The sequence below is a fragment of the Typopeltis vanoorti genome, chromosome 7 (assembly GCF_054136105.1).
Source record: "Typopeltis vanoorti isolate ZY-2024b chromosome 7, IOZ_Tvanoo_1.0, whole genome shotgun sequence".
Classification (NCBI taxonomy): domain Eukaryota; kingdom Metazoa; phylum Arthropoda; class Arachnida; order Uropygi; family Thelyphonidae; genus Typopeltis; species Typopeltis vanoorti.
Genome location: NC_143555.1, coordinates 5963615 through 5988128, shown reverse-complemented (window position 1 = coordinate 5988128; position 24514 = coordinate 5963615). Strand labels below are relative to the sequence as shown.

General features: G+C 36.4%; 1 protein-coding gene across 4 annotated transcripts in view; it reads right to left on the bottom strand.

The window, feature by feature from the left end:
- Positions 1–24514, bottom strand: part of LOC150104464 (serine/threonine-protein kinase Tao-like) — a 713758-nt gene that overhangs the window by 431008 nt on the left and 258236 nt on the right. For all 4 annotated transcript variants that reach the window (XM_090395159.1, XM_090395157.1, XM_090395158.1 and 1 more), the window contains one exon: positions 11432–11581. In XM_090395159.1, coding sequence (XP_090251285.1) covers positions 11432–11581 — 150 coding nt within the window. The remainder of the gene's footprint in view (positions 1–11431; positions 11582–24514) is intronic.

Genomic DNA, 24514 nt, shown 5'->3' with positions numbered 1-24514 from the left:
TTTTCAATTTATGGAGGGTGGGGAAAGGACAAGAGGGCATCCTTGGAAGTTGAGAAGGCCACCAAGAAGAGTGTGAGGGCTAGACTTTTCTTTCAGAGGGTGGTGCGTGATTGGAATGGATTGCCATTGGATGTTGTGAGTGCAAGCAGTGTGAATGAATTCAAGGATAAGTATGATAGCTGGTGTGTGTAGTATGTGGCCTCCCTCGATGAGTCTCTGACTCCCTGGAGGTCTCTCTTAATAATAATATAAGGCATTGCCTCCTGTGGGAGGAACTCTTCAATGATTGAGTTAACTTTGAAAGCAAAGCGTGTCACACGTAAGACAGAGTATTGGGGAGGGGAACATCCTCTTTTGGATGATATGGCAAAGATAATGTACTTCTCACTTGGACTTGGAAGACAGACAAAGCTTGTTAAATAAAAACAGGAAGATGCCCCATGAGACCTAGCTTATAGAGGTCTTTTAACAGGCAATGTTTCTAGGTTGTGTCAAGCTTTTTCATGTCAAAGAACATTCAAACTTGATGTTATCATTTCAGGAATGCATCTCTTATAATGTTTCTGAATGGACCAAATGGCCCAACATTGAACATCTATGAAAGCCATTTTGTATATTGGAGAGAAACTTGTTGCTTTCTAAATACCAGAGAATTCTGGCATTAACTATTTTCTTCAATATCTTACAAAGACAGCTGGAGAGAGTGAAAGGTCAATAACTGTTCGACTATGTTGTATACTTTCTGGTTTTGGGATACAATGACAACCAACTCAAGCAAAACATCTAGAAACTCTTTCTCTGTAAGTATTCTGTTTTACAGTTAGAAAATGAGATCCACAAAAGATGATGGAAGATGTTTTATCACCTCATAATGAATATCATCAGTATCTATTGCATTTGCATGAGACAGGGATCTTTTTAGTTTCTCCTTAATAAATGGTTGATTGTGCAACTTTAGCCCATTTGTAGAAAAGCTTAGCTGCTGTTTCTCTTGTTTCTCAATATTAAAAATTCAGGAGGATATGAAGCTGCTGCTGAGATTCCAGCAAACCTTTCTCCCAAAGAGTCTGCAATAGCTTTGGGATCAGCAACAACACATCAATTATGTTTCAAGGTGGACATACGAATTTCATCCCATACGATTTTTGCACAGGTTGTTTGGTTAATTGATAACATATATTGTATTGAAGATTGTTTTTGACTCGGATGTCTGACATAATGTGCTTGAGCAAAGCATGTTTAAAAGCTATTAGATTTGATGTGGTGAAGTATCTATGAAATATAGTCCATCATTGGTGTCATCATCAACATTTCGGCTACTTGGCACTTGAGGTTCCTCCCCAGCTTTGAATAGAGCAGAAATCAAGATAATGTTCTTGGAATGGAGGCTATTGCTGTCTGGACAATGCAGTTTGTTGCATACTTTACTACATCATTTGACTGACTGCTTCAGCATTAAATACTGAGAGGCGGGCAAAAGTATCCATTCAATCTGGTCCATTTTCCACATGGACATCCACGTAGGAGAACATGGTCCCTGTAAGGACATAGCGCAAAGAATACAAAACTAATCGCTTCCATATGTCTCTTTCTTCAACATCCCATATGAGTAATGGAAAAATGGCTGGGAACCAGCAGAATACAAGCAGCCAGACATATGGGTCAAATGTACTGAGTCAATTATTAACAAGAGAGAGGTCATGATTGTCAAGTATTTGCTCAGTGATATCCCCTCATCAATTCATGTTGACACAACCCAGCAGTGGTGTGCCTGTTAAAGTCACCCATAAGAAGTATGGGCTTAGCCAGCTGCAATATAAGATTAGAGTTCAATCTCATTTAACTCACAATTCTAAATAAATGATATATACTGCAATAAGAAATCCCACATATAAGCAAATTGCTAGTACTTATAGGGTAGTATTAAGCTGGACATGCTGGAAAAGAGTATAACTATCCACAAAGATAGCTTATTCTGCCACAAGAAGGACCATCTCCACTTCTGTCCTAAGGAGTAACACTGAAATTCCATTCTTACTAGGATTTAAATGTTTCTGCACCAGAAAAATTATGCAATTGATATTTTGGTAAATCCCACAACAGTTTAACTGAAAAGATTATTTTCCTATTGTTTTGTAGACTAGTCCAATTTCTGAGAGGTTGAGAACTTACCTTTATCAACTGATTTTAAAATGTATAGATGGCCTGGGGAAACTTTCAATATATCATTTGATATGTCAATATTTGTTGAGTGTAGTTCATTTTCAGTAGATACAGAGTACCCATTTTTTCTGTGAGATTATCTGCTATTTTATCTCTTTTAGTAAAATCCTTCCCATAATTTTCTTCACAAGTTGGCTCTTATTGCATGTAGATGCACTTCACAGAGAAGCATTCACAATATTTAATAATTCATAATGATATTCATAATTCAGTGCTTAAGAGTTAAAGCTATATAACTGAGAGGAGACCTCCAAATAGCCTTTAAAGGAATATGGAGAACTGACCAAATTGTATTCTTATTGGCTTATACCAAAATAAAAAATGATAGTACAACATGACCTAATTTCATGCAGGCTGGGGAGTTGCCCGGTTAAACAACACTCCCATTGTTTCGCCAGGGAACCAGGACAAACAGCGAAAAATCAGCTGCTGGAACAAATACTAAAAACCCAACACAACTCAACATCACCAGAGTTCAAGATCGGTACTATACACATAAGCAGCCTGAATAGCAAAGAAATGGAGCTAGCTGAGGAATTGGATAAGTACCAGATCAACATAATAGGGATGACTGAAAACAAAAAAGGAAAAAACTGGTGAGATCTTTCTGAGCTATAAATACAAAATGTTATATCCAGGCAATGATAATCAAGAAAAAGAAAGAGCAGCAATAGTATTCAACACTAATTATAAAGCTAATCTTCTTGAATGGCAGGCAGTCTCAAGTAGAGTCTCAAGTCTGATGTGGACAAATATCAGAATGGGGGAACTGGATAATGAGACTTATTTGTGGCTATAGTCCCACAGAAGGATCTACTAAGGTAGAAGTGAAGGAATTTTTTGAGGTTTTAGAGAAAGCAACTAACACAATGAAAATTTGGTCATGGGGATCTAAATAGCAGAGTAGGAAATGGTTATCAGACATACAAAAATATTTTGGGAAAATTCTTGGAGAAAAGAGCAAAGCTGCTAATAATAATGGCAAATACTTCTTGAATTTCTGCTCAAGACATGGACTGGTTATTACTACACCATGTTCCAACATAAAAATATGCACAAATTCACATGGAGAGAAGAGGCAAGGAATAAGAAAGTCTCACTGACTATGTTATTGTTGATAGTGATGTTTTCTCCCTGGTGCAGGACACCACAGTGTACAGTGGACTTGAAATTGGAAGTGATCACTATTTAGTCTTTAGCAGGATAAAATTGAATTTCATATTGAAAAGAATAACATGTAAGAAAGTTTTAAAGCGAATAAATGTTGAGCAGCTCTCAGGTGTGAACTATAGACTAAAATATACAAAAGATTACTGAAGAAAAAATGGAAGAGTTTGAGAAATGGAACCAAACCTTGGAGATTCAGTGGCAAGCCTTCAAGAAAACCCTGATTGAACTCCATGGTGGCAACAGGAAATTAAAGAGGCATGAATTATGGAGAAAACTACCATGTTGGAGTAAAACTTTAGTTTAATATAAACCAAAATACACACAAGATACAAGAAAGCATATCAGAAGTTCCTGGCAAATAAGAAGCTCAGAAATAGAGGAAAGAGTGCTGTTAAAAAAAAAAAAAAACTGTAAAAGGAATTAGAGATGAGAAAGGTGACATGAAAACAGGAGAACTTCGAAAAATTGCTAATTGAAACAATCATTGACAGCACAGTTGTAAAAAGCACTGACTAGGCATGCAATCAGGAACACATATCTAGACTTGAAATAGCCATCAAAAGCCTGAAATGTGGAAAGGCAGCAGGAGTAGATAATATTAGACCAGAAATGCTCAAGTATGTAGGCATAAAAGTCTTACAGTGGCTGCACTGCATAGGTCAGAAAGCCTGGACAGAGGGACGAATTCCCGATGATTGGAGTAGAGCTCTCATAGTACCCATATATAAAAAAGGAAATAAAACTGAAAGTGAGAATTGCAGAGGTATTTCCCTACTGAGTGTTCCTGGTAAGATATATGCAAGTATATCTTACCAGGAACACTCTTGAATGAGAAATCGTGAGAATATAACAAAGATCTGTATTTAAGTTTTGTAGATCTCAAAAAGGCATATGACAAGGTGCCAAGAAAGAAGATATTCAAAATACTACACTTGTATGGTGTGAACCGGACATGAAATCAAGCAGTACTTCATCTTGATTTGAGTTGTACGTCAGTAATTAGAATTGAAGGAAATACAGGAAGATGGTTTAATGTTAAATCTGGTGTCAGACAAGGATGTACATTATCCCCTCTGTTATTAATTATCTATATGGATCACATTATGAAGGAAAGTGGTATTAAACCTGATATCAAAATTGTAGATGTTAATGTCAGCTCTTTGCTTATGCAGATGATGTTATACTTCTAAATAAATCTGCTACAAGTCTGCAAGATTCCCTGACTAAATTGAATAACTGTTGTAATAGATATGAAGGTCAGCATTAAAAAGACAAACAATGAAAATAGGCAGAAACATTGAAAATATCAACTGCATTGTGAATGGAGAACTTATAGAACAAGGAAAACATTTCAGCTACTTAGGCACGATTTTTAATGAAGATGGTAAATTAAATATGGAAATAGACAACAGAATCAACAAATCTGGTATGATAGGAAGTCAACCGAATAAATTTATATGAAATGAGAGAGAAATTAGCCAAAACACTAAATTAGCTATATACAAGACAGGGTTTAAATTCAATTTTAACTTTTGGATCTGCGAGCTAGGTTTGAAGTAAAAAACTTGATCAAAGACTAGAGACTGCAGATATGAGAGTCCTGAGAAAGATTAGATGCATGAACAGATGGGACATCAATGGCAATATCATATTAAAAACGAGAATATTAGGAAAGAACTTGACATGTCAGCATCCAGGAATGTGTTAGAAGAGCTAATCTCAGGTGGTGTGATCACTTAAACAGAATGGGAGAGGAAAAATTAGCAAAACAAGTGTTATCTGCCAGGTCGGCAGGAAAAATACCCAGGGGAAGACCCAATTATTGGTATATTGATACAATAAAAAGTGCCTTAGAAGATAGAAATATAAGATCTGATAATGTTGGAGTTTCAGGTGGTGGTATGATCACTTAAACAGAATGGGAAAGGAAAGATTAGCAAAACAAGTGTTCTTTGCCATGTTGGCTGGAAAACGACCCAGAGGAAGACCAAGATATAGGTGGATTGATACACTAAAAAGTGCCTTGGAAGATAGAAATATAGGATCGACCAACCTTTGCTGGCAAAGGTTGGTCGATTGGTAGAGCCACTGTTACTAATGGCTCACTCACAAAAAGTTAAGCAAGTTTGAGTGCAGTTAGTAGTTGGAAGGAGTCAATCGTTGCCTGCACACTCTTCCTCGATGAGTCTTTGGACTCCCTGGAGGTGTCACATACTACTACTAATAATAATAATAAAAAGATCTGATAATGTTGGAGTCTTGACAGGTAACAGACTGATTTGGAGGAAGATTGTGGATAAGAAGTTAGTAATGATGTAATTTTTCATGTAGTACTATCATATCTTGTATACCCCCTTGAGGGTATATATCAGGAATTTGATGATGATGATTCATAATTCAGGTATGATAAAATTATCAAAACGATGGAATAGACACGTTACAGCCTTCTGCAACCTTCTCAGGATAAGAGGATTTCAGGAAAGGTGCGATGGTTAACTTCCATTTTTTTTATTTTATTCGAATATGTTTTGTTCTGTTTTTCCTTCCACTGCTGCCATGCATGAGAGTTGGCTAGATGATCTCCCTGACAGTTAGCATAACAACAGTACAGTTGAAATAACCTGCTTTTACAGATGTTGGAGGTGTTTGGATGGTTTGAAGTAAAGATGTTCCTGGTTGGAACCAGGTGACCATCCCAATGTTATCAGAATGAACCTCATCTGGAATGTCAGGGAGATCCCATTCTGATATCACACCTCATTAAGAATTTAGTTTAATGAAGTGTTACCATAGCTGGTATTCTACCCACTGTTGTTGCTCTCGGTAGTTTTTGTGAGCATTGCTGATATTATTCTTTTGAAAAACAAAGGGTGACATCTTTTGCTTATCACTTCTATTATCTACAGTATCTGTCCTTGATTGGTACCTTGTGAGGCCCCTGAAAAATTTGGAGATGAAGGAGTCATGTTTAAAGGATGTTTTGTTCAGTGCCAGAGCTCACCCACCCACTACGGAGCCACACATAAGATGTTCACTGTCTGACAGGCAATTAATACTCTCAGAATTGGATTGGAACACATATCCCTTAAGCTATACCAGAACTACAGAAAGTCTAGGACCCCATCCATGGATATGGAATAGCAGACTTACTGCAACACCATTGATCCTTGCAGAAAAGCCCACTAGCCAAATGATCCCAGCCTGGCCATCCAGGACTGCTTATCTTTGCCATAAGTGCAAGACCACCAGATCCCCCTTTCCAGATGGCCATGAGTGGGTCAAAAGCCATAGTGGTGTAGGGCATTTGATCGCAGTGACAGTACAAAAGAATCAAGAGAAGTAGGATGAAGAATACAGGAAGAAAAGTGAAGAGGAAGAATAAGGGCCAGCACAATCGCTGGGAAGTCCCTTACATCATGAACAGGTGGATCATGTGAGGGGGGGGGGGGGTGACACCTTCAGGAAACTGCTCGAGACAATTCAAATCACAACTTAATGTTGATTTCTTCCATGGTGCAATGCTCACACATCTGGTCTCAGGATTATATGTTATTATATCATTTCATCTTTCTTTTACTCTCTTTTACCTTGCGGTGTCGACGGTTTTTTATTAATCATCGGACCTCAAACCGTTCACAGGATAAGGTGGTCAAGCCCTATGTCCCGGTGTATCTTATGTCCTGTAGTGTTGAGGCCGGTTTGCCTGCTTTGCGGGATGAAAAACCCTACTGTCCACGCTCAAGACCAGCTAACTTGGCGGCTATGACTGAGGAAGATCCTTCAGCTCCTCACATCACCGATGGGAATCAAACCTAGGACACTCTTTCCCCAGGCATAGGTTGTGTAGCGCACAGCCACTAGGCTAAACATGCGGACATATACTATTATAACGATGTTGAAAGTGGCAGATCAGTCTTCCTAATTTAAGTTTTATTTCTTTTGCCAGATTAATGTTTAATGTGAATCAAATATGTGCACTGAACTCATCAGTGAAGCAAGTGGTATGAAAACATTTATTCTCCATTCCAATTTAAATTTTCTTTATTGTATACCTGGATAAGTAGGTAATCTAGCTTTGGTCCTAAAAAAAGCTATTCTTCTGGCTTATTTTCTTCGTACCTTAAGGGAAAACTGATTATTTCAATGAGTCCTCCTACTTTTCCAAACTTTCAAAATTAAATATCCCACACACCCCCTCCCAATTATATACCATAAAGAGATCAGAAAATTCTTGTTTCTAAGGAGACATCTTATAGATACCAAGCTGTCTCCTCAAATGTAATAGCAATCCACAGAATATAAAAAAAAAGACCAGAAGACTTGCAGAAAAAATGGAAAGAATAACAGAAGGGAAAAAGCAGCATTACTAGATCTCGCTATGCCAAGAGCAGATGCTTCTCCATCTGGGTTGAAAGTGCAAGCTAAAATTTTCAATGTATATGAGCAAAGATAATTTGCCTTAAATTTAGAAGATAATAAATTATTAAAAGGTAAAGTTTACTAAGTTCAATTAAAGGGCAATAACTATTTCAAATTTTCCTTGTAAGTAGAATACTGTCATCAAAATTTTTGTAATATAGAGATAAAAATAGTAAAATCATGCTGTGGTATATAATTAATTTTTCAACATACTAGAGATTGAATTAATAAGTTTCACTAATGGCAAACACTGAGACATACACAAAGAACTGTTTTAATTTAATGTAGTGAAATACCCAAAAGTGAAACAGTTATTAACTATTAAACATTTATTTTTAAATGAAGCAAGTAATATTGTTTCTTAGAGAAAAAGACAGCACTAATGGAAGTGGCACAAATTAACTTACTTGCCAAGAAATTATATTTTTGCTTCATCTATTATCCATGTGTAAGTAAAGAAACCTGGTATGTGAAGTATCTTTTCAACTAGGCAACTTGTATAGAGAGGCTGTTGAATTCAATCAGTTGCCTTAGTTTCCTATAATGCAGAGCACACTTCCTTTCAGATGTGGATGTTGCTATGTATTATAGAAAAGCCAAAATGTAGTGCTTTGCATGACAGGATAGATACTAAGCCAACTGATATGAAGTAAACTGCCTCTACATTCAATAAACTTAGTTATAAGTGAGACTTTTTGTGGTTATGAGACCATCGATACTTTATTAATATAATCCGGCCTACTAGTTTTGCTAGCGACTGTCTAGCTTTGTCAAGGCTGAATGGTACACACAAAAAAATGAGAGAATACAGAAATGTGGCTAACTGTTAGGCAGTTAAGTTTGAAACTATGCCTGACAATGCATGCATGTGTTGAGAAGCATCAGTCAGTATCATGGATACTGTGTTGTATGCACACACGTTACATGATTTTTCACGTATTGTAGTTCCGTTAAATTGAGTGAGTTGATTAAGTTTTTCCATATATCTTTCAGTATGGCACCCTGATTTCTGTTGAGGTTGTTACCCGTTCTTAATACCACTGCCACTTCCTTGAAAATTCTGTAACTGTAATCGTCATCCAAATATGGCATGGAGCTATTTTCCCAGTCAATTGCATGGTTGGAAGTTGCACCATACTTTTTGTTTTATCTGTCTATTTAAATTAAATTATACATATTTGGTCATAAAATACTTTAAAATGAGACTTTCTGTGGTTATGAGACCATCGGTAGTTTATTAATATAATCCTGCCTACTAGTTTCGCTAACGACATTCTAGCTTTGTCAAGGCTGAATGGTACACACAAAAAATATGAGAGAATACAGAAACGTTGCTGTTAGGCAGTAAAGTTTGAAACTATGTGTGACAATGCATGCATGTATTGAGAAGCTTCAGTCAGTATCATGGATATGTGTTGTATGCACACGTTACATGATTTTTTGCGTATTGTAATTCCGTTAAACTGAGTGAGTTGATTAAGTTTTTACATATATCTTTCAGTATGGCACCCTGATTTCTGTTGAGGTTGTTACCCGTTCTTAATACCACTGCCACTTCCTTGAAAATTCTGTAACTGTAATCGTCATCCAAATATGGCATGGAGCTATTTTCCCAGTCAATTGCATGGTTGGAAGTTGCAAAGCGATGTGCTAAGCCTGAGGAGACTGTCCTGTTGTGATTGACATCCCCAACATACTCCTTCTATCTGATTTCCAGGCTTCTTGAAGTTTGCCCAATATATGAAAGGCCGCATGTACATGGAATTCTATAAACACCTGGATATTTGAAAAATGGTACACTGTCTTTAGGAGATCTTAATACTTGTCTGATGGTAGTGGTAGGCTTAAATACCACTCTGATGTTATGAGATTTTAACATTCTTGCTAATCTTGAAGAGACTGAATCTACATAACGGATGACTACTGTTGAAGCATACTGGGTGACTGACTGTTCCTTGTTGTTGGAGGTTGTCTTTATACAGGAACTTGTTGATGATGTTTGTAGGAAAACCATTCTGCGATAGTGTTATAGCAATTTGAGAAAATTCTGACTGTACCTCTTCTTCATCTGAAATAAACTTTTTGGCTCTGTGTGAATGATGCTATGTGTTTGTGATCTATGATGGTTGGAAGAATAATGTAAATAACATCCAGTATCTGTAGGTTTTCTGTATATAGAAAGTATATATATATTTTTAAGTACTTTATGACCAAATATGTATAATTTAAACTTAGTTAACTTAAACATACATATGTGCCCACAATACTTAAATTATTTAACGAGGAAATATTTCATCATAAGTATCTTAAGACTTCATCAGTACAGTAATTGAAAACAATACTAGGAATAACATACAGTTAGGGTGCATGCTTACAATGGAATCCCACCATGCATGCAGTAGTGTGATATAGAATTAAATTAAAATAAAATACAAATTTATTTTACACAATTAAGGATTAAAATTTCCCAAACTTTAGGGATAGTAAGGATGTCATTCCGGCTTACATTGGGTTTGTGACGTAGGGCTTCAGCACTTTCTTTATATAAATGCTCATGTTCATATAAGGATCTATGTAGAAGTTTGGTGTTTTTCCACTGGATCCTATGGTTTGGAATTTTGACTCTGTATTGTGTGCTTTGATAAGACGGATATGGTCTTCATATTCAGAGATGCGTTTACTAATAGATCTCCCTGTCTGTCCATAGTACAACATCTTAGAAGAACATGAAACTTCGTGAACACAGGTAGCAAAGGTGAGAGTTTGTCTTTAGGAGAAGGTAGCAAATTATAGATCTGGTTGATTGGTTTGTAGGTAGCAGTAAGTTTGTACTTCATAATTTTGACAGACATTCGTAGATGCCTTTGACACATGGTATGGGATCCTATGGGCTTGTTCTTGTCCTGGTTGATGTATGGGGAAGTGACTGATGATTTTTTTTTAGTTGTTTTTGGATTGTATCTATTTAGTATGGCTGTATTTTTGACGATTTCCAATTCTTGGTTTAAAGATTCTTTGGAGGAGCAAAATCTGTGTGCTCTGGCTCTTATTAAACCGCACAAATCTGCCCTCGTACAACACGGAGTTGAAAACCCAAACCCAGGATCAAGTGGAAAAACACCAAACCTACATAGATCCTTATATAAACATGAGCATTTATATAAAGAAAGTGCTGAAGCCCTACGTCACAGACCCAATTTAAGCCGGAATAATGTTCTTACTATCCCTAAAGTTTGGGAAATTGTCATCCTTAATTGCGTAAAATAAATTTATGTATGTTATTTTAATTTAATTTAATTCTATATCATGCTACTGCAGCATTCGCTCTAGCTGTATGTTATTCCTAGTATTGTTTGAAATTACTGTACTGACCATGTCCTAAGTTTTTAGGACAAAATATTTACTCATTAATTTAAGCACTGTGGTCGCGTGTGTATGTTTAAGTTATGAATACTCCACTGGTTTCACTATATAATATAATAAATTAACTTAGTTGTCAAGATATTTCACATGCAAATTTTGCTTACTATTGGTTGAAGGATCAAATAAGAATATAATTTCTTGAAGTATAATTTATTTTGTAACTAAGAGGAAAAAACTTTCTACAAGTGGCACAAACCTAATTTGACTGTTCCATTTTCAGTGAGTAGAATATTTCCTGCTTTTACATCCCTATGAATTCTACCTAATGAATGAAGGTAATCTAGACCTTGAAGTGCATCCTGACAAATAGCAGAAATTTCTTCTTCCTTTAAAGGCTTCTTATGAACTATTAAAAAAAAAAAATTTCCAGTATGAATTTGTTAAGGATAAGGAATAAAGAAGCATAACCAAGTGAAACTGTACAAGTATCATGTTTCTGCATTAAAATTTACTTTAATACATTTCCAACATCACTAGAAAGATTTAAAAATGTATTCCAGGATCAAGTTTGGAAGCCATTTGCGGTGAAATATGAAATACTCCACCCACCCCAACACACACAAAAAATCATCACCAAGTCATCTTCTGATGACTTAGGTAGTGGTCTGGGGACTGTGCTTAGAAGAGCAGCCACCATAATGCAATCCATTGGAACCTCTGACTTGGGGGATTTGTCTCCACCCAAGACTGGAATGCCAAGCCTAATTATAGATAAGATATTACATAAGCTAGAATAAAACAGAATCAATATTCATGAGCTTGGCAAATTGAATAATTTCAGAAAAAAAAAGGTGCAAGTTCAAGTGGCCAAATCTGCAGCAGCCCTGACTTGCTGTTATCAAAGTCAGAGATAGACCTTCATTGGACTCCATCACTGCAAAGGTAGGACTGAAGTTATATAAGAGGCCATGGTTAATTAGATGCATGGCCAAGTCATGCTTCGTGTGTGGCATGACTTGGCCATTGATGTGGGATGATGACTGAATGTATATAAGTTAAAATCTCATCTAGCCACTGCAATGATCTGCAGCACTAGCTGAAGTTGATTTCATACTGTTATGGTAACTGCTCTGGCAATGAAGCCACTAGAAGGAAAGCATCAAGGTAGTCATCGAGACTATGCAGCTGCTGCTTCCTACACCGTGCTATTCAGGAGGGATGTGTGGGCACCAAATTTTCCACAGATAACCTAAGTACTGGTTTGGGTGTCAGGCTTAGAAGAGCAGCCACCATACTGCAATCTACTGAGACTAGTCCTTTGACTTTATTACAGTCGAAGACGTGCACGTCTGTGTGTGTGTTATTCCTATCACAACTTCAAAACAGATAACAGAAGAAAATCATACATTTAATTTCAAATGGCTTTCCCCCAGTGCACAGTTAGACATTACAAAAACCGCTACTCACTCAATCACATATATTCTACACAAGATTACAAAACCCTGTTATGCTAAAGTGGTTAGAGATAAAGAATCAATCTGCTAATGTGTTTCTTGAAAAGTTGGAGATGTGTTCATTGTGAAAAACTGTACAGAGAAAGTTGTTACACAGAAAAGAGGTAGACAGAGATCAGCAGTTGGTTCGATAAATTTGGAGTCGAACTATGTATGGATGTTGATCAGTGGCTGCTTGTTTTCTTATGTGATTACAAGAAACCTGGGGAAGCAAGCAATTTCAGTGGAGGGCCACCAATGGATAACTAACTTTTACAATGAGCAAGAAGCCACAGTAAGAGCAGGTACTGGATTAACTGATTGACTTCAGCTTGGCAGGAATGCTTACTTGCTCCTAACCTATTTAGTATCCATGATGAGGACATTGTGTGTAGCAATGGATGAGTTTAAGACAGAAATTAGGATAGGTGGCAGATTGATAGGTAATCTGGGGTATGCTGCTGATGCTTTGTAATTACAAGGAAGAACTAGGATTGGATGCTTGACAAAGTTACTGAGATAAAGTCAGAACAGAGGCTTTTTCTTCAACTCAATCCTAGTAAGGATTATAATGTTACAGAAAGCTGTTGTACACTGAAATGTGGAAAAATGAATGGTGCTAATCAAGTTCTACTGATCCGTTCTGAAGTTCCTTAAGGATTTTGACAGAAAAAAGCCGAAATACGAGATGGTATCAAAAAGTTTCGAGATTAGCTCTGTTTACAAGAAATTACTTCATTTATCTACGTTTACAAACTATCACCTTCAAAATAGTTCCCTTGCATAGCAATACAGTGCTCCCAACATTCCTGCCACTTCTGGAAATGTGTCCTGGAAGTCTTCTTTTCGAAGAGTGTGTCAAGCACCTTCTGCGATTCGTGCTAGATCTCTGCAATGGTGTCAAAACAGCGACCTTTGAGCTGGATCTTCATCTTCGGGAAGAGGGCGATAGTCTGCAGGAGCCAACTCTAGCGAGTAGGGTGGGTATGGAAGTGAGATCATGTTGTTTCCGGCGAGAAACTCACGTTGAGGAGAGCTCTGTAACAGGGTGCATTGCGGTTGTGGAGCATCCAGTTTTTCGCATGCCACAGATCCAGTAGCTTTCGCTGAATGTCCTCCCTCAAATGACTTAAAACCTGGCGGCAGAACTCGCTATTGATGGTCTGGCCCCTGGGGACATATTCTCGATGCACAATGCCGCAAATGTCGAAAAAGATGATGAGCATGCACTTGGTCGAGTTGCAGACCTGCTTTGCCTTTTTCAGTCGTGGAGATGATGGGCACTCCACTGTGAAGACTGTTGCTTCGTCTCAGGGTCGTACCCGTACACCCAAGCATGGAACTAAGCAGATTTGCCCAGTTTCATGCACAATTTCACATTCGCTCTTTGTTCCAACTTGCTGTCCATGATGAAATTGCAGACGTGGTAACACACATGGTCAGAATAGCACCAGCTGCAGAGCTCCCGATATACACAGGACGATGTCTTTTGGCACACTGACTTATGAAGGTGGGTGCTCCCTGTAGCCTTGTGCTGCCATCTGTTGGCATGTTACAAGACTAGTCTCAAAACTTTTTGTTACCATCTCATACTTTGGACACACTGAAAGGATGACTTCGCAAAACAGTAACAGAAGGTAAAATTTCTGGAAAGAGGAAGGGATAGACCTTCAATAAGATTGTGTGTCTGGAGTGATTCAGAGAGTAGAAACTTCCAGAAAAGCATACGACATTACTACCTGGCCAGGATTGGTGTTGCACATCACCAAGGAACAGAGTGATCATATCGCTCTAGCGATATGATCACTCTGTGATGAGCGATCATATGGCATCTGATGATGCCCAATGAATAGATTGATGGATGGCATCCCTTTAAGTACCTGTAAAAAAAAAAAATCATAATACTAGAAACACACCAGGTTGAGAGAACCTGGGAATGATGGGTGAGAATTCATACTGAGGTTTCAGGTGCCCACTACCCACAATATTCTAAGGTCAGGCAAATTTGAAATTTATAATGTTATGGGGGTGAGAGAAGTAGTATTTTGAAATAAAAAGGTTTTTGGAAGCTGAAGGGGCTATGAATGTAATGTTTACGTGCCAGGTTATTGAAAGTCAACCCAAGAAGAGAAAAGTGATCTTAACTGGAGATCAAAACATTATAACGAGTTAGGAGCACTGGATTTTACTAGATTATATTCACCCCACTTGTGTTAACATGGTGATGAGATCAGTAATTAAGATACTGGTCTATGTAAGATCCTTAAAAAATGAATCATTTCAGTATATAAATGAAATAATGATTCAGAGATGTGACAATATGTAATGGTTTATTTCTTCAAACAAAATGGAAACTGTATAGAAATGATTCCTGCAACTTCAGAAATGTAGCTGCACTAGTCTCTCCACATGAGATGAAAATCTGATTTCCATGAGAGAGAAAAATTCTTAGATGGGGAGGGGGGTGTCTCAATAAAGTGAAGTAATAATAATTTAAAGACAAGTAAAATATTCATGCTAATGAATATTTACCTCACATGCTAATGAAAAAAGTGTGGTAAGTCTAGGCAGAGACATAGGCAAATGTATAAGTGACTCCATTAACAACTGCAGCAAATTAGAGATGGTTGGACTCAATAGCCTATAATGGCAAAATAACTTCTTTGCTTGTTAGAAACAATGTGGTTAACACGTTGACTGCCGTAATGTTAAAAAATTTTTTGATCCCCAGGCCAACTTCTTTTTGTTTTACAATTTGCTTAAAGTAACATAAAATAATCATATTTTATGATTTTTTATTTATTTCATGCAGCTAAATAGATTTTTTAAGTGCGAATCACGTGTGCACCGCGCGGCCTGAGAAGAATTTTTTTACTGCTGGGCCGAGCGGTGCACACGTGATTCGCACTTCACACAAGGTCAAACTTGGATATATATGACGCTTACGAACAGTTATATGTGTTGAGTGTTTTGTCCGGTGGAATAAATTTGTTATAGTGATAAATATTGTTATAAATTGCCCTAATATGGGAGACTACGAAAAAGAGCAACGTCATTTAGAAGCCTTGATAAATGAAGTTCTATCTGATGACGAACCATATGAATATTCTACGGAAAGTTACTACGGAAGTGATCTTAGTTCTGTGTCTTCAGATTCTGATTCTCTCATTGCTAGGAAGAGAATAAAAGTATCTACAACTGGTAATACTGAAGTTTTCGCTCCTAGTACATCTCAGTTTACTGCTGCTCATTCTGTAGACCAAACAATTGATGATGTTATAAGAAATTCCTCAGATGAAATACTTGGAAATGTGAATTCAACCGACCTACAATGGAATGAAATTACAGGTGATAAACTAAAACATTTTCAGTTTGTGGATAATAATTTTGGAATAAAACAAAATGTTATTGAAGAAATGCATGATAAACAGCCTGTAGACTTCTTTTTTATGTTTGTTGATGAAGGACTGCTGGACCTAATGGTGCAAGAAACTAACAGATACGCTCTTCAAAAACTCAGTAAGAGAAGTTTACCAAAAGCAAGGATAAGAAAGTGGAAAAACACAAATCCCAATGAAATGAAGATATTTTTGGGTCTGCAAATTTGGTTTGGTTTAGTGCAGATGCCAAAATTAGAGTGTTATTGGTCGAATAACATCCTCTATTCTACAGAAATCAAACAAGTTATGTCAAGGAATCGGTTCGATCTTCTTCTCAGTAACTGGCACTTCACAGACAACGAGGGTGGAAATACTTCTGAAAGACTTTATAAAATTACACCTCTCATAAATCATATAAGAAAAAATTTCCAGAAAATAATGACGCCTTCGAGTAATATTTGCGTTGATGAAACTTTAGTTCCTTTCCGAGGTCGTATTGCCTTTCGACAGTACATCAAGAATAAACGACACAAATTTGGCATAAAACTATTCAAATTGTGTATTGAAGATGGATATACATATGATTTCAAGATATACTGCGGCACAGAAAAGACCAATGCTACTAATAGTGTTCCAACTTCAATTGTTATGGGACTTTGTGAGAATCTTCTTGACCATGGACGCACAATATTTGTAGATAATTATTATACCAGTATTGAATTAGCGCACAAACTTTTGAATAGACAAACACACCTTGTAGGCACTTTGAGAAAAAATCGAAAGGGAATTCCACAGGATGTTACCCAGAAGAAATTGAAAAAGGGTGAAATAATTGGTAAAGAAAGTGACACAGGGGTGGTGGTAATAAAATGGTGCGATAAACGTGAAGTGCTTATGTAATCAACAAAACACACAAACAAAATGAAATCCCTTACAGCAAGAAATGGTAATGAAGTGCAAAAGCCGGAAGCTATTATGGACTATAACAAAAGCAAAAGTTTTATTGATCTATCTGATCAGATAAAAGCCTATGCTTCTTGTCTTCGAAGAAGTGTGAAATGGTATCGAAAACTCGCAGTTGAAATTCTTTTAGGTTCTGCTGTGGTGAACGCTTTTATAGTATATAAGCGAGTTACTGATAAAAACATTAGCATCACAGAATTTAGAGAAAAAATCGCAAAAGAGTTATTAGGAATTACACCAAAGGAAAATAATGTCGCTTCGACTTCAGACAAGGAAAAACATATTTTAGAAGAGGTTGGTACCAGTAATAGGAGAAGATGTACATCTTGCTACAAAAAGTTAACCGAAGAACATGATAGAAAATATGCAACATCTAAGGCGACACAAACACGGTGGAAATGTGTTCAGTGCAAAAAATTTTACTGTGTTCGTTGTTTTACTATTGTGCATAACTGTAGTTTGTAATTGTTAATAATAATTTCACCTAATTATTTTTTTCATATCAATTTGTCTATTATTTGACATTTTTTTGTTTATTAGTTTTTCAATTGTTTAGAAGAAAAATTTATGATTTGTAACATTTCTAATGACATATATTATAAATAAATATTTAGCACCATTGTTATTGTTTTATTCAACATTAGAAATTGGCCTAAATCAGGTAAAAATAAAACCCCTATAATAGGTCGTGTAGTTGAAATTCTACTGTGCTAACCATATAAGCCTGTTTACCAGGCCCCACATTTCCATTACCCATAAGCATTTCATTTAGATACGAATCACGGGTGAACTACACGGCCTGAAAGAAAAATCTTTATGCGAATCAAATATGATTCACGCAACGCATTGAACAAATGTAGTGTGAATCGTATTTGATTCATACGGCGGTCAACGTGTTAATCTTATTCAGATAGTCCACTATATCTGTCAATTGTATGCATCTTCAGACAAGTTTTCAGGACGAAAAACCAGAGCTTTCAGGATGAAACCCTTCTGCCTGCACGAGACAGGGTAAGTGACGGTCCGTTTAAAGTCCTTAAAGGTTCTTCATGTACCAGATGAGATCTGAACCAAGGTATTTACAACCAATGGACATTGTCACTATTGAGGCTCTATCTAATTAAGAACATATTACATAGTGTTCAAAAGCTAAACACGAACTACATGTTTGCCTGTATATGAAAAAATGTTCATGACTACAACCAATATGGACATAAATTTCTGCCAGCATACTAATAAATTATATTAGACAAAAAATGTGTTATAAATTTCGTACAAATTAAATTGCAGTAGGAGGTCTGAAAATTTAATTTCTAGAATGGCCATGCAATGTAGCCCATGTGGTGATTTGGTTGGGGTCATGTGAGTAATCGTCTTTGTACACGTTTTAGCTAATGCATGCATAAACCTCAAGCCACAGAGCCATTTGCTAGCTGGGTATTGCAAAAACAAGAGAGAGATCTATGTGTAAACTTTGGCATAAAAATGTGTGATCGAAATTTGGAACAGCGTGTAACATCAAATTTTGCGTGGCTGTTGAATTGCAAATGAATTTAGAAACAGTCAGGGTAATTTTAACTAAAGAATTGGGTATGCAAAAGATTTTTGCAAAGTTTGTGCCTCAGATCATGGCAGACAAACAGAAGAAGTGGTGACTTCAAGTTGTAACTGATCTTTCTGCAAATAAGCACGTTTCCAAGAGTAATTATGGGCGACGAAACTTGGTGCTTCCAGTACGATCCTGAAACAAAAACGCCAAAGCATGCAGTGAAAAACCCCCGAGTTTGCCACATCTAAAAAAAAGCATGCATATCACAGTCGCAGTTCAAGACTATGCTGGTGTCTTTCTTTGATCACAAAGGGACAGTCTACTATGAATTCATTGAAATGGTACAAAGGGTCAACCAACAATGCTATTTAGAGGTGCTGAAAGGATTATGAGATTCTGTTCTGAGAAAAAGACCTGAATTGTGGCCTGACAAGGGAATCATCCATCATGACAATGCCTCGGGGTACAGTGCACTCATCGTGAGAGTTTCTGGTAAAAAAAAAAAAATTGATTACCGCTGACTTAGCTCAATGTGATTTCTGGCTGTTTCCAAAATTAAAGACTGTGCTAAAAGGCCGAAGATTTTCTGACATCGCTAATATATAGCATAATGCAATAAAGGAACTCAAGAATATTCTGGAAAAAGAGTTCCAGGCCTGTTTCCAAAAATGGAACATTGAAAAAAGCAGGCATGCCGGGTGCATTCTGGGATTTAAATTGTCACACCTCATACATTTTTAGCAAAATGTTACAAATTACCTAAGGATGTAGTTAAGGAATTACTCTACACTGCTTACAGAAAACTATACAGAGACACATTTCAGTATGGACTTCTTGGGAAAAACTGGCCCAATCCTCCTTCAGAGCATGGATAAGGCCTAGTTTGTTTTCTGGAGGGGAATTTCAATTAGCAATGCATCTCCCTATTGCATCCTAAAGATGTTCTATGGGGTTGAGATCTAGGGAGCGTGCTGGCCACACAATATGATTAATATCCTTGGTCTCCACTGCTCATGTACGATGTGGTGTGGCACTGTCATCCATAAAAATGATTTCTTCGCCTATAGTGCAATGGGACAACTGAACACAGTATCATTGCAGTATGATACTGTGTTCGACTCATCTGTAAAGATTACATTAGCCCATCATTGTGTTGTCCAACTTTTATGGATACACCACCACTAAAAACATGCTTTATGAACTGTGGATAAAGGGATGCAAGACTACAGGCCTTCAGGTGTATCGGCCTACTTGTTGCAGACATCTTGCCACAGTTTGTCGAGATATCTGCATACCTGTGCTTGAATGGATTTGACTTGCAAGCTGAACTGCCTGTGGCGTGTCGATTACATTTTGCTGTTATAACCAAAAAATCTGTCTTCATGTTCCATGGTCAAGTAAGGGCGACCTCTGACCAAATGTGCAGAACACATTCCATTGGTTTGAAATGCTGTACAGAGGATAGATACAATGCTATGTGAGATTTCAAGCTCTCCAGCAATATCAGTAATTTGGCAGCCTTCTTCAAGCTTTCCAATAATTCTACCCTGCGTGAAATCATCCAGTGATGTCTTTGAGACATTACAAAACATCCAAGTTTGTAACTTTATTCCTTGACGAAAAGCTCTTCCTTCAAACAGAATTTAATTAGTGCAGTCTTTTGCCTTTTATCCTGTTGAGTGCTACAATATGACCCCTTTGCACACAATTCAAAAATGTGTACAGCTTTCTATTTGAAATCATCAGTTATATAAATTGCCACAAGCTGATTAACCTGAATTTGTAGTTGTAATCTTCAGAAAGTGTTCGTGCTTAGGTTTTGGACACTATGATATCTGCACATCCTCAACAGCCAATCCCTTTAACAACTTGGAGGCACATCATTTAATCAGGGAACACCAATATGGATACACACTCAGGCCCATTAATAGGCATGAAATGCTCAACATGTAGTCTCTCAGAATCTGCTCTTCCGAATGCCTTTCAATGAGGCCTGGTTGGAGAAAAATGGAGTGTGGCAACCCTGTAAAGTATCATCACCAAAAGGTACATATCTTTCCCCTAGATGAAAGAAATGCCAAGTAGATCCCAATGTGAGACATATCACTACCATGGTTGTAGTAGGTACCTTGGTTTCTGGTTTCTTTCCCCTATTCTTATGAATGGTGATAGTTTCTTGAACAATATTAAATGCAGAGTAGGACAACCACAAACAACCACAAACCATTTAGGGGTATAGCAGTAAATGGACAGGAGCTATCAGATAATACATGAGACCAACCTAAATATAATACCATCTTTCTGAAAATGTGTCATGTTGCTCCTCTAAAATGCAAATCAATACAATATAACAAATTTCCCTATATTCTTAAGGGCCACCCCTGGTGTAGAAACACTGGTTATTCCTGTGACTAAATATTGAAACAAGTGATAACATGAAAGATGTTTTTAGATATACCTTAGTATAGTATGTCTAACATGTATAACCACCTTACAAATTTCACTTAACGAGTAATTAGATTAAAATTCACCATAGAATCAGAACATGAAAAATCCATAAACTTAACATTAAATAGATCCAGTGACTATATAGGCACAAAAATATTGCATAAACCCACACACATCAGGAACTACCTGCACTTCAACTGCTATCATCCATACTCCATTAAAAAATCAGTTCTCTCATAATTTTTAAACACAAATTTTCTTCCAAAAATAGTTACCTGAATAAATAAATTAAAAAAATTAACACAGATTTTCAAAAAACCAAAATTATCCTATGCATTTAATAAACTACACAAACCAAACAGTCAAAAATCGATTAACTAGTCCTACAACTAAATAAAATTGTCCAACACAAAATAACAAAACTACCATATATCCAAAATACTTATAAAGTGTTAAATGACCATAGAAGTGATCAGACTGCTAAGGTCACGACTACAAGAACATTTTCATGGTTGTAATGTACCCATTTTCAAATATTTAAGCAATAAGAACAACAAGAATCTAAAGAATAAAACATCAAATACTGGTAAAAACTGAAATAGTGATCCACATGTTTGAATAGAAATGCATTCCCTAAATTGAAAAAACTACCAAACTTAGCCTTCAAAATAACCAAAACCATGCCATGAATTTCAGAAACCATAGTTACAAGATGTGATAGCAATTCCATAAACACCCATCCAAGATCCCTATGTGATCTTCGAGAACTGGAAGCTCCACTGTATATTTATAAATAAATGAAAGATTTCCACCAATGAGCAACCACTAAAAAATTCGATGCAACCATACAAGTCAACTTAGTACAAACCTCACTTTTCATTAGTTCCCTCACTCTTCTGAAGATGACTCCCAGTCAAAACGGCCCATACACTGTAATTTTAATATTTTTTTGTTTGTTCATTATTTCACAACAGTATGCATTCCTCTGGGTTTTTTTTTTTTTTTTGAATTTTCCATATATTCTTATCTTTATTTTATTCCCTTCTGGTAAGATTTTTTTTTTTTAAACTACTTTAAGCTTTTAAATTTCCACTTGTAAATTATTATTCTTGTGAGTTCATTTCCTCTTGTAATTTATTATCCTTTGAAGAGTTTATATCTAACCAACATTATTTACTAAAATTATCTCCCAAAAATTTAAAATTCAACAAATCAAGAACACGAAGATCTTCTCTAAGGTACATCTAAAAACATTAATATTTAATCACAGGAATAACCAGTGTTTGTCCCTTAAGGATATAGGCAAATTTGCTATATTGTATTGAACTGAATACAATGAATCAACAGGCTTCCAACAAGCTAGTGAATAACCCAGATGTCACTCACTTTATCAAGTCAAGACAGAGTAAGTGGTCAGAAATAGTCAAGAACATATAATAGATGAGTAGAGACTGGAGGCACTGTCTGCATGGAAGGTAGGACTTTTATCCACACCACATACCCTAACTCTTGAAATAAATCCTTTTATAATGCAAAATCAATTGCAATCATAAATGATTTCAATAACACTGCAGATAAAGAAATAAACCCAACATTAACGTATAGACTGAATAGGAATGATCCCTGGAAAACACCACTGGTCACCTTATATCCAAAATACTATGAATGTATTTTGGATGTAAGGTGATGAATCTACCTTAAATATGGTAGATTCATACCCACCACATATCACTTTCTGATAACTGTCAGCCACCTACTCATTCAAGTAATGAGTTTATATTTTATGCAACAGCCTTTCATATGGTCTCCTATCAAAAGCCTCAGCAAAATCTAACAGTACCACAGTGTATTAGCCCCTTTATCCAATCAGCAGTAACATTATTATAAAATATGATCAAATTGCTAAAGCATGACCTCCCTTTAGTGAACAAATGGTTCACTAAAGGGAGGTCACTAAAGGTTCTTTGCAAAGTATAGCTTATCTGTTAAACCTATTTCTGTATGTGAGTTCTTACCAACTTCTCTAAAATCTTCACCACCATGCCAGACACTGATAAGTACTTTACACACACAGGTTTCACACCACCTTGGACAATGGAACCATCAGAGATATTCCTATGGGATCTTACCTGAGATGAAACTCAAGTTATACAAACATGTCAAGGACCAAGCCATTTAAACTGAACATTCCTGTATCACATGTGCTGATATCTCAACTGGCACTATTGCTAAACTGATATAAATCCAGTACAAGTCTGCAAGATTCCCTGACTAAATTGAATAACTGTTGTACAGATATGGTTATGAAGGTCAGCAATAAAAAGACAATGAAAATAGGCAGAAGCATTGAAAATATCAACTGCATTGTGAATGAAGAACCTATAGAACAAGTAAAACATTTCAGCCTTAAGCATGATTTTTAGTGAAGACTAAATATAGAAACAGACAACAGAAGCAACAAAGATGGTATGGTAGGAAGTCAACTGAATAAATTTATATGGAATAAGAGAGAAATTAACCAAAACACTAAATTAGCTGTATACAAGACAGTGTTCAAACCAATTTTAACTTATGGATCTGAGAGCTAGGTTAGAAATAAAACAATCTCTGGACCAAAGACCGCAGATATGAGAATCCTGAGAAAGATTAGGGGCATGAACAGATGACATTAATGGCAATATCATATTAAAAAAGAGGATATTAGGAAAGAACTTGACATTATTAGTATCCAGGAATGTGTTAGAAAAGCTCATTAGTGAAGACGGTAAATTAAATATAGAAACAGACAACAGAAGCAACAAAGATGATATGGTCACTTAAACAGAATGGGAGAGGACAGGTTAGCAAAACAAGTGTTCTTTCTTGCCAGGTTGGTATGAAAAAAAAAGACCAAGATATAGGTGGATTGATACAGTAAAAGGTGCCTTAGAATAAAGAAATATAAGATCTGATAATGTTAGAGTCTTGACAGGTAACAGATTGATGTTAACTGTCAAGTTAGTGGTGATGTAAGCACTATCACATCTTGTACGCCCCCTTGAGGGTACAGGATGTGATATATGCCAGGAATTTGATGGTGATCAAATAACTTAATTTGCAGGGAAATTGTTAAGAGATTAGTAATAATGTAATCTTAATCATGTATTATAATATCTTGTACACTCTTGAGGTTAGATATAAGGAAAGTGGTGGTGAAGATGTGGAGTAATCTATCCTACTTCACTGAAAACAAATAAAAAGACCAAGATATAGGTGGATTGATACAGTAAAAGGTGCCTTAGAATAAAGAAATATAAGATCTGATAATGTTAGAGTCTTGACAGGTAACAGATTGATGTTAACTGTCAAGTTAGTGGTGATGTAAGCACTATCACATCTTGTACGCCCCCTTGAGGGTACAGGATGTGATATATGCCAGGAATTTGATGGTGATCAAATAACTTAATTTGCAAGGAAATTGTTAAGAGATTAGTAATAATGTAATCTTAATCATGTATTATAATATC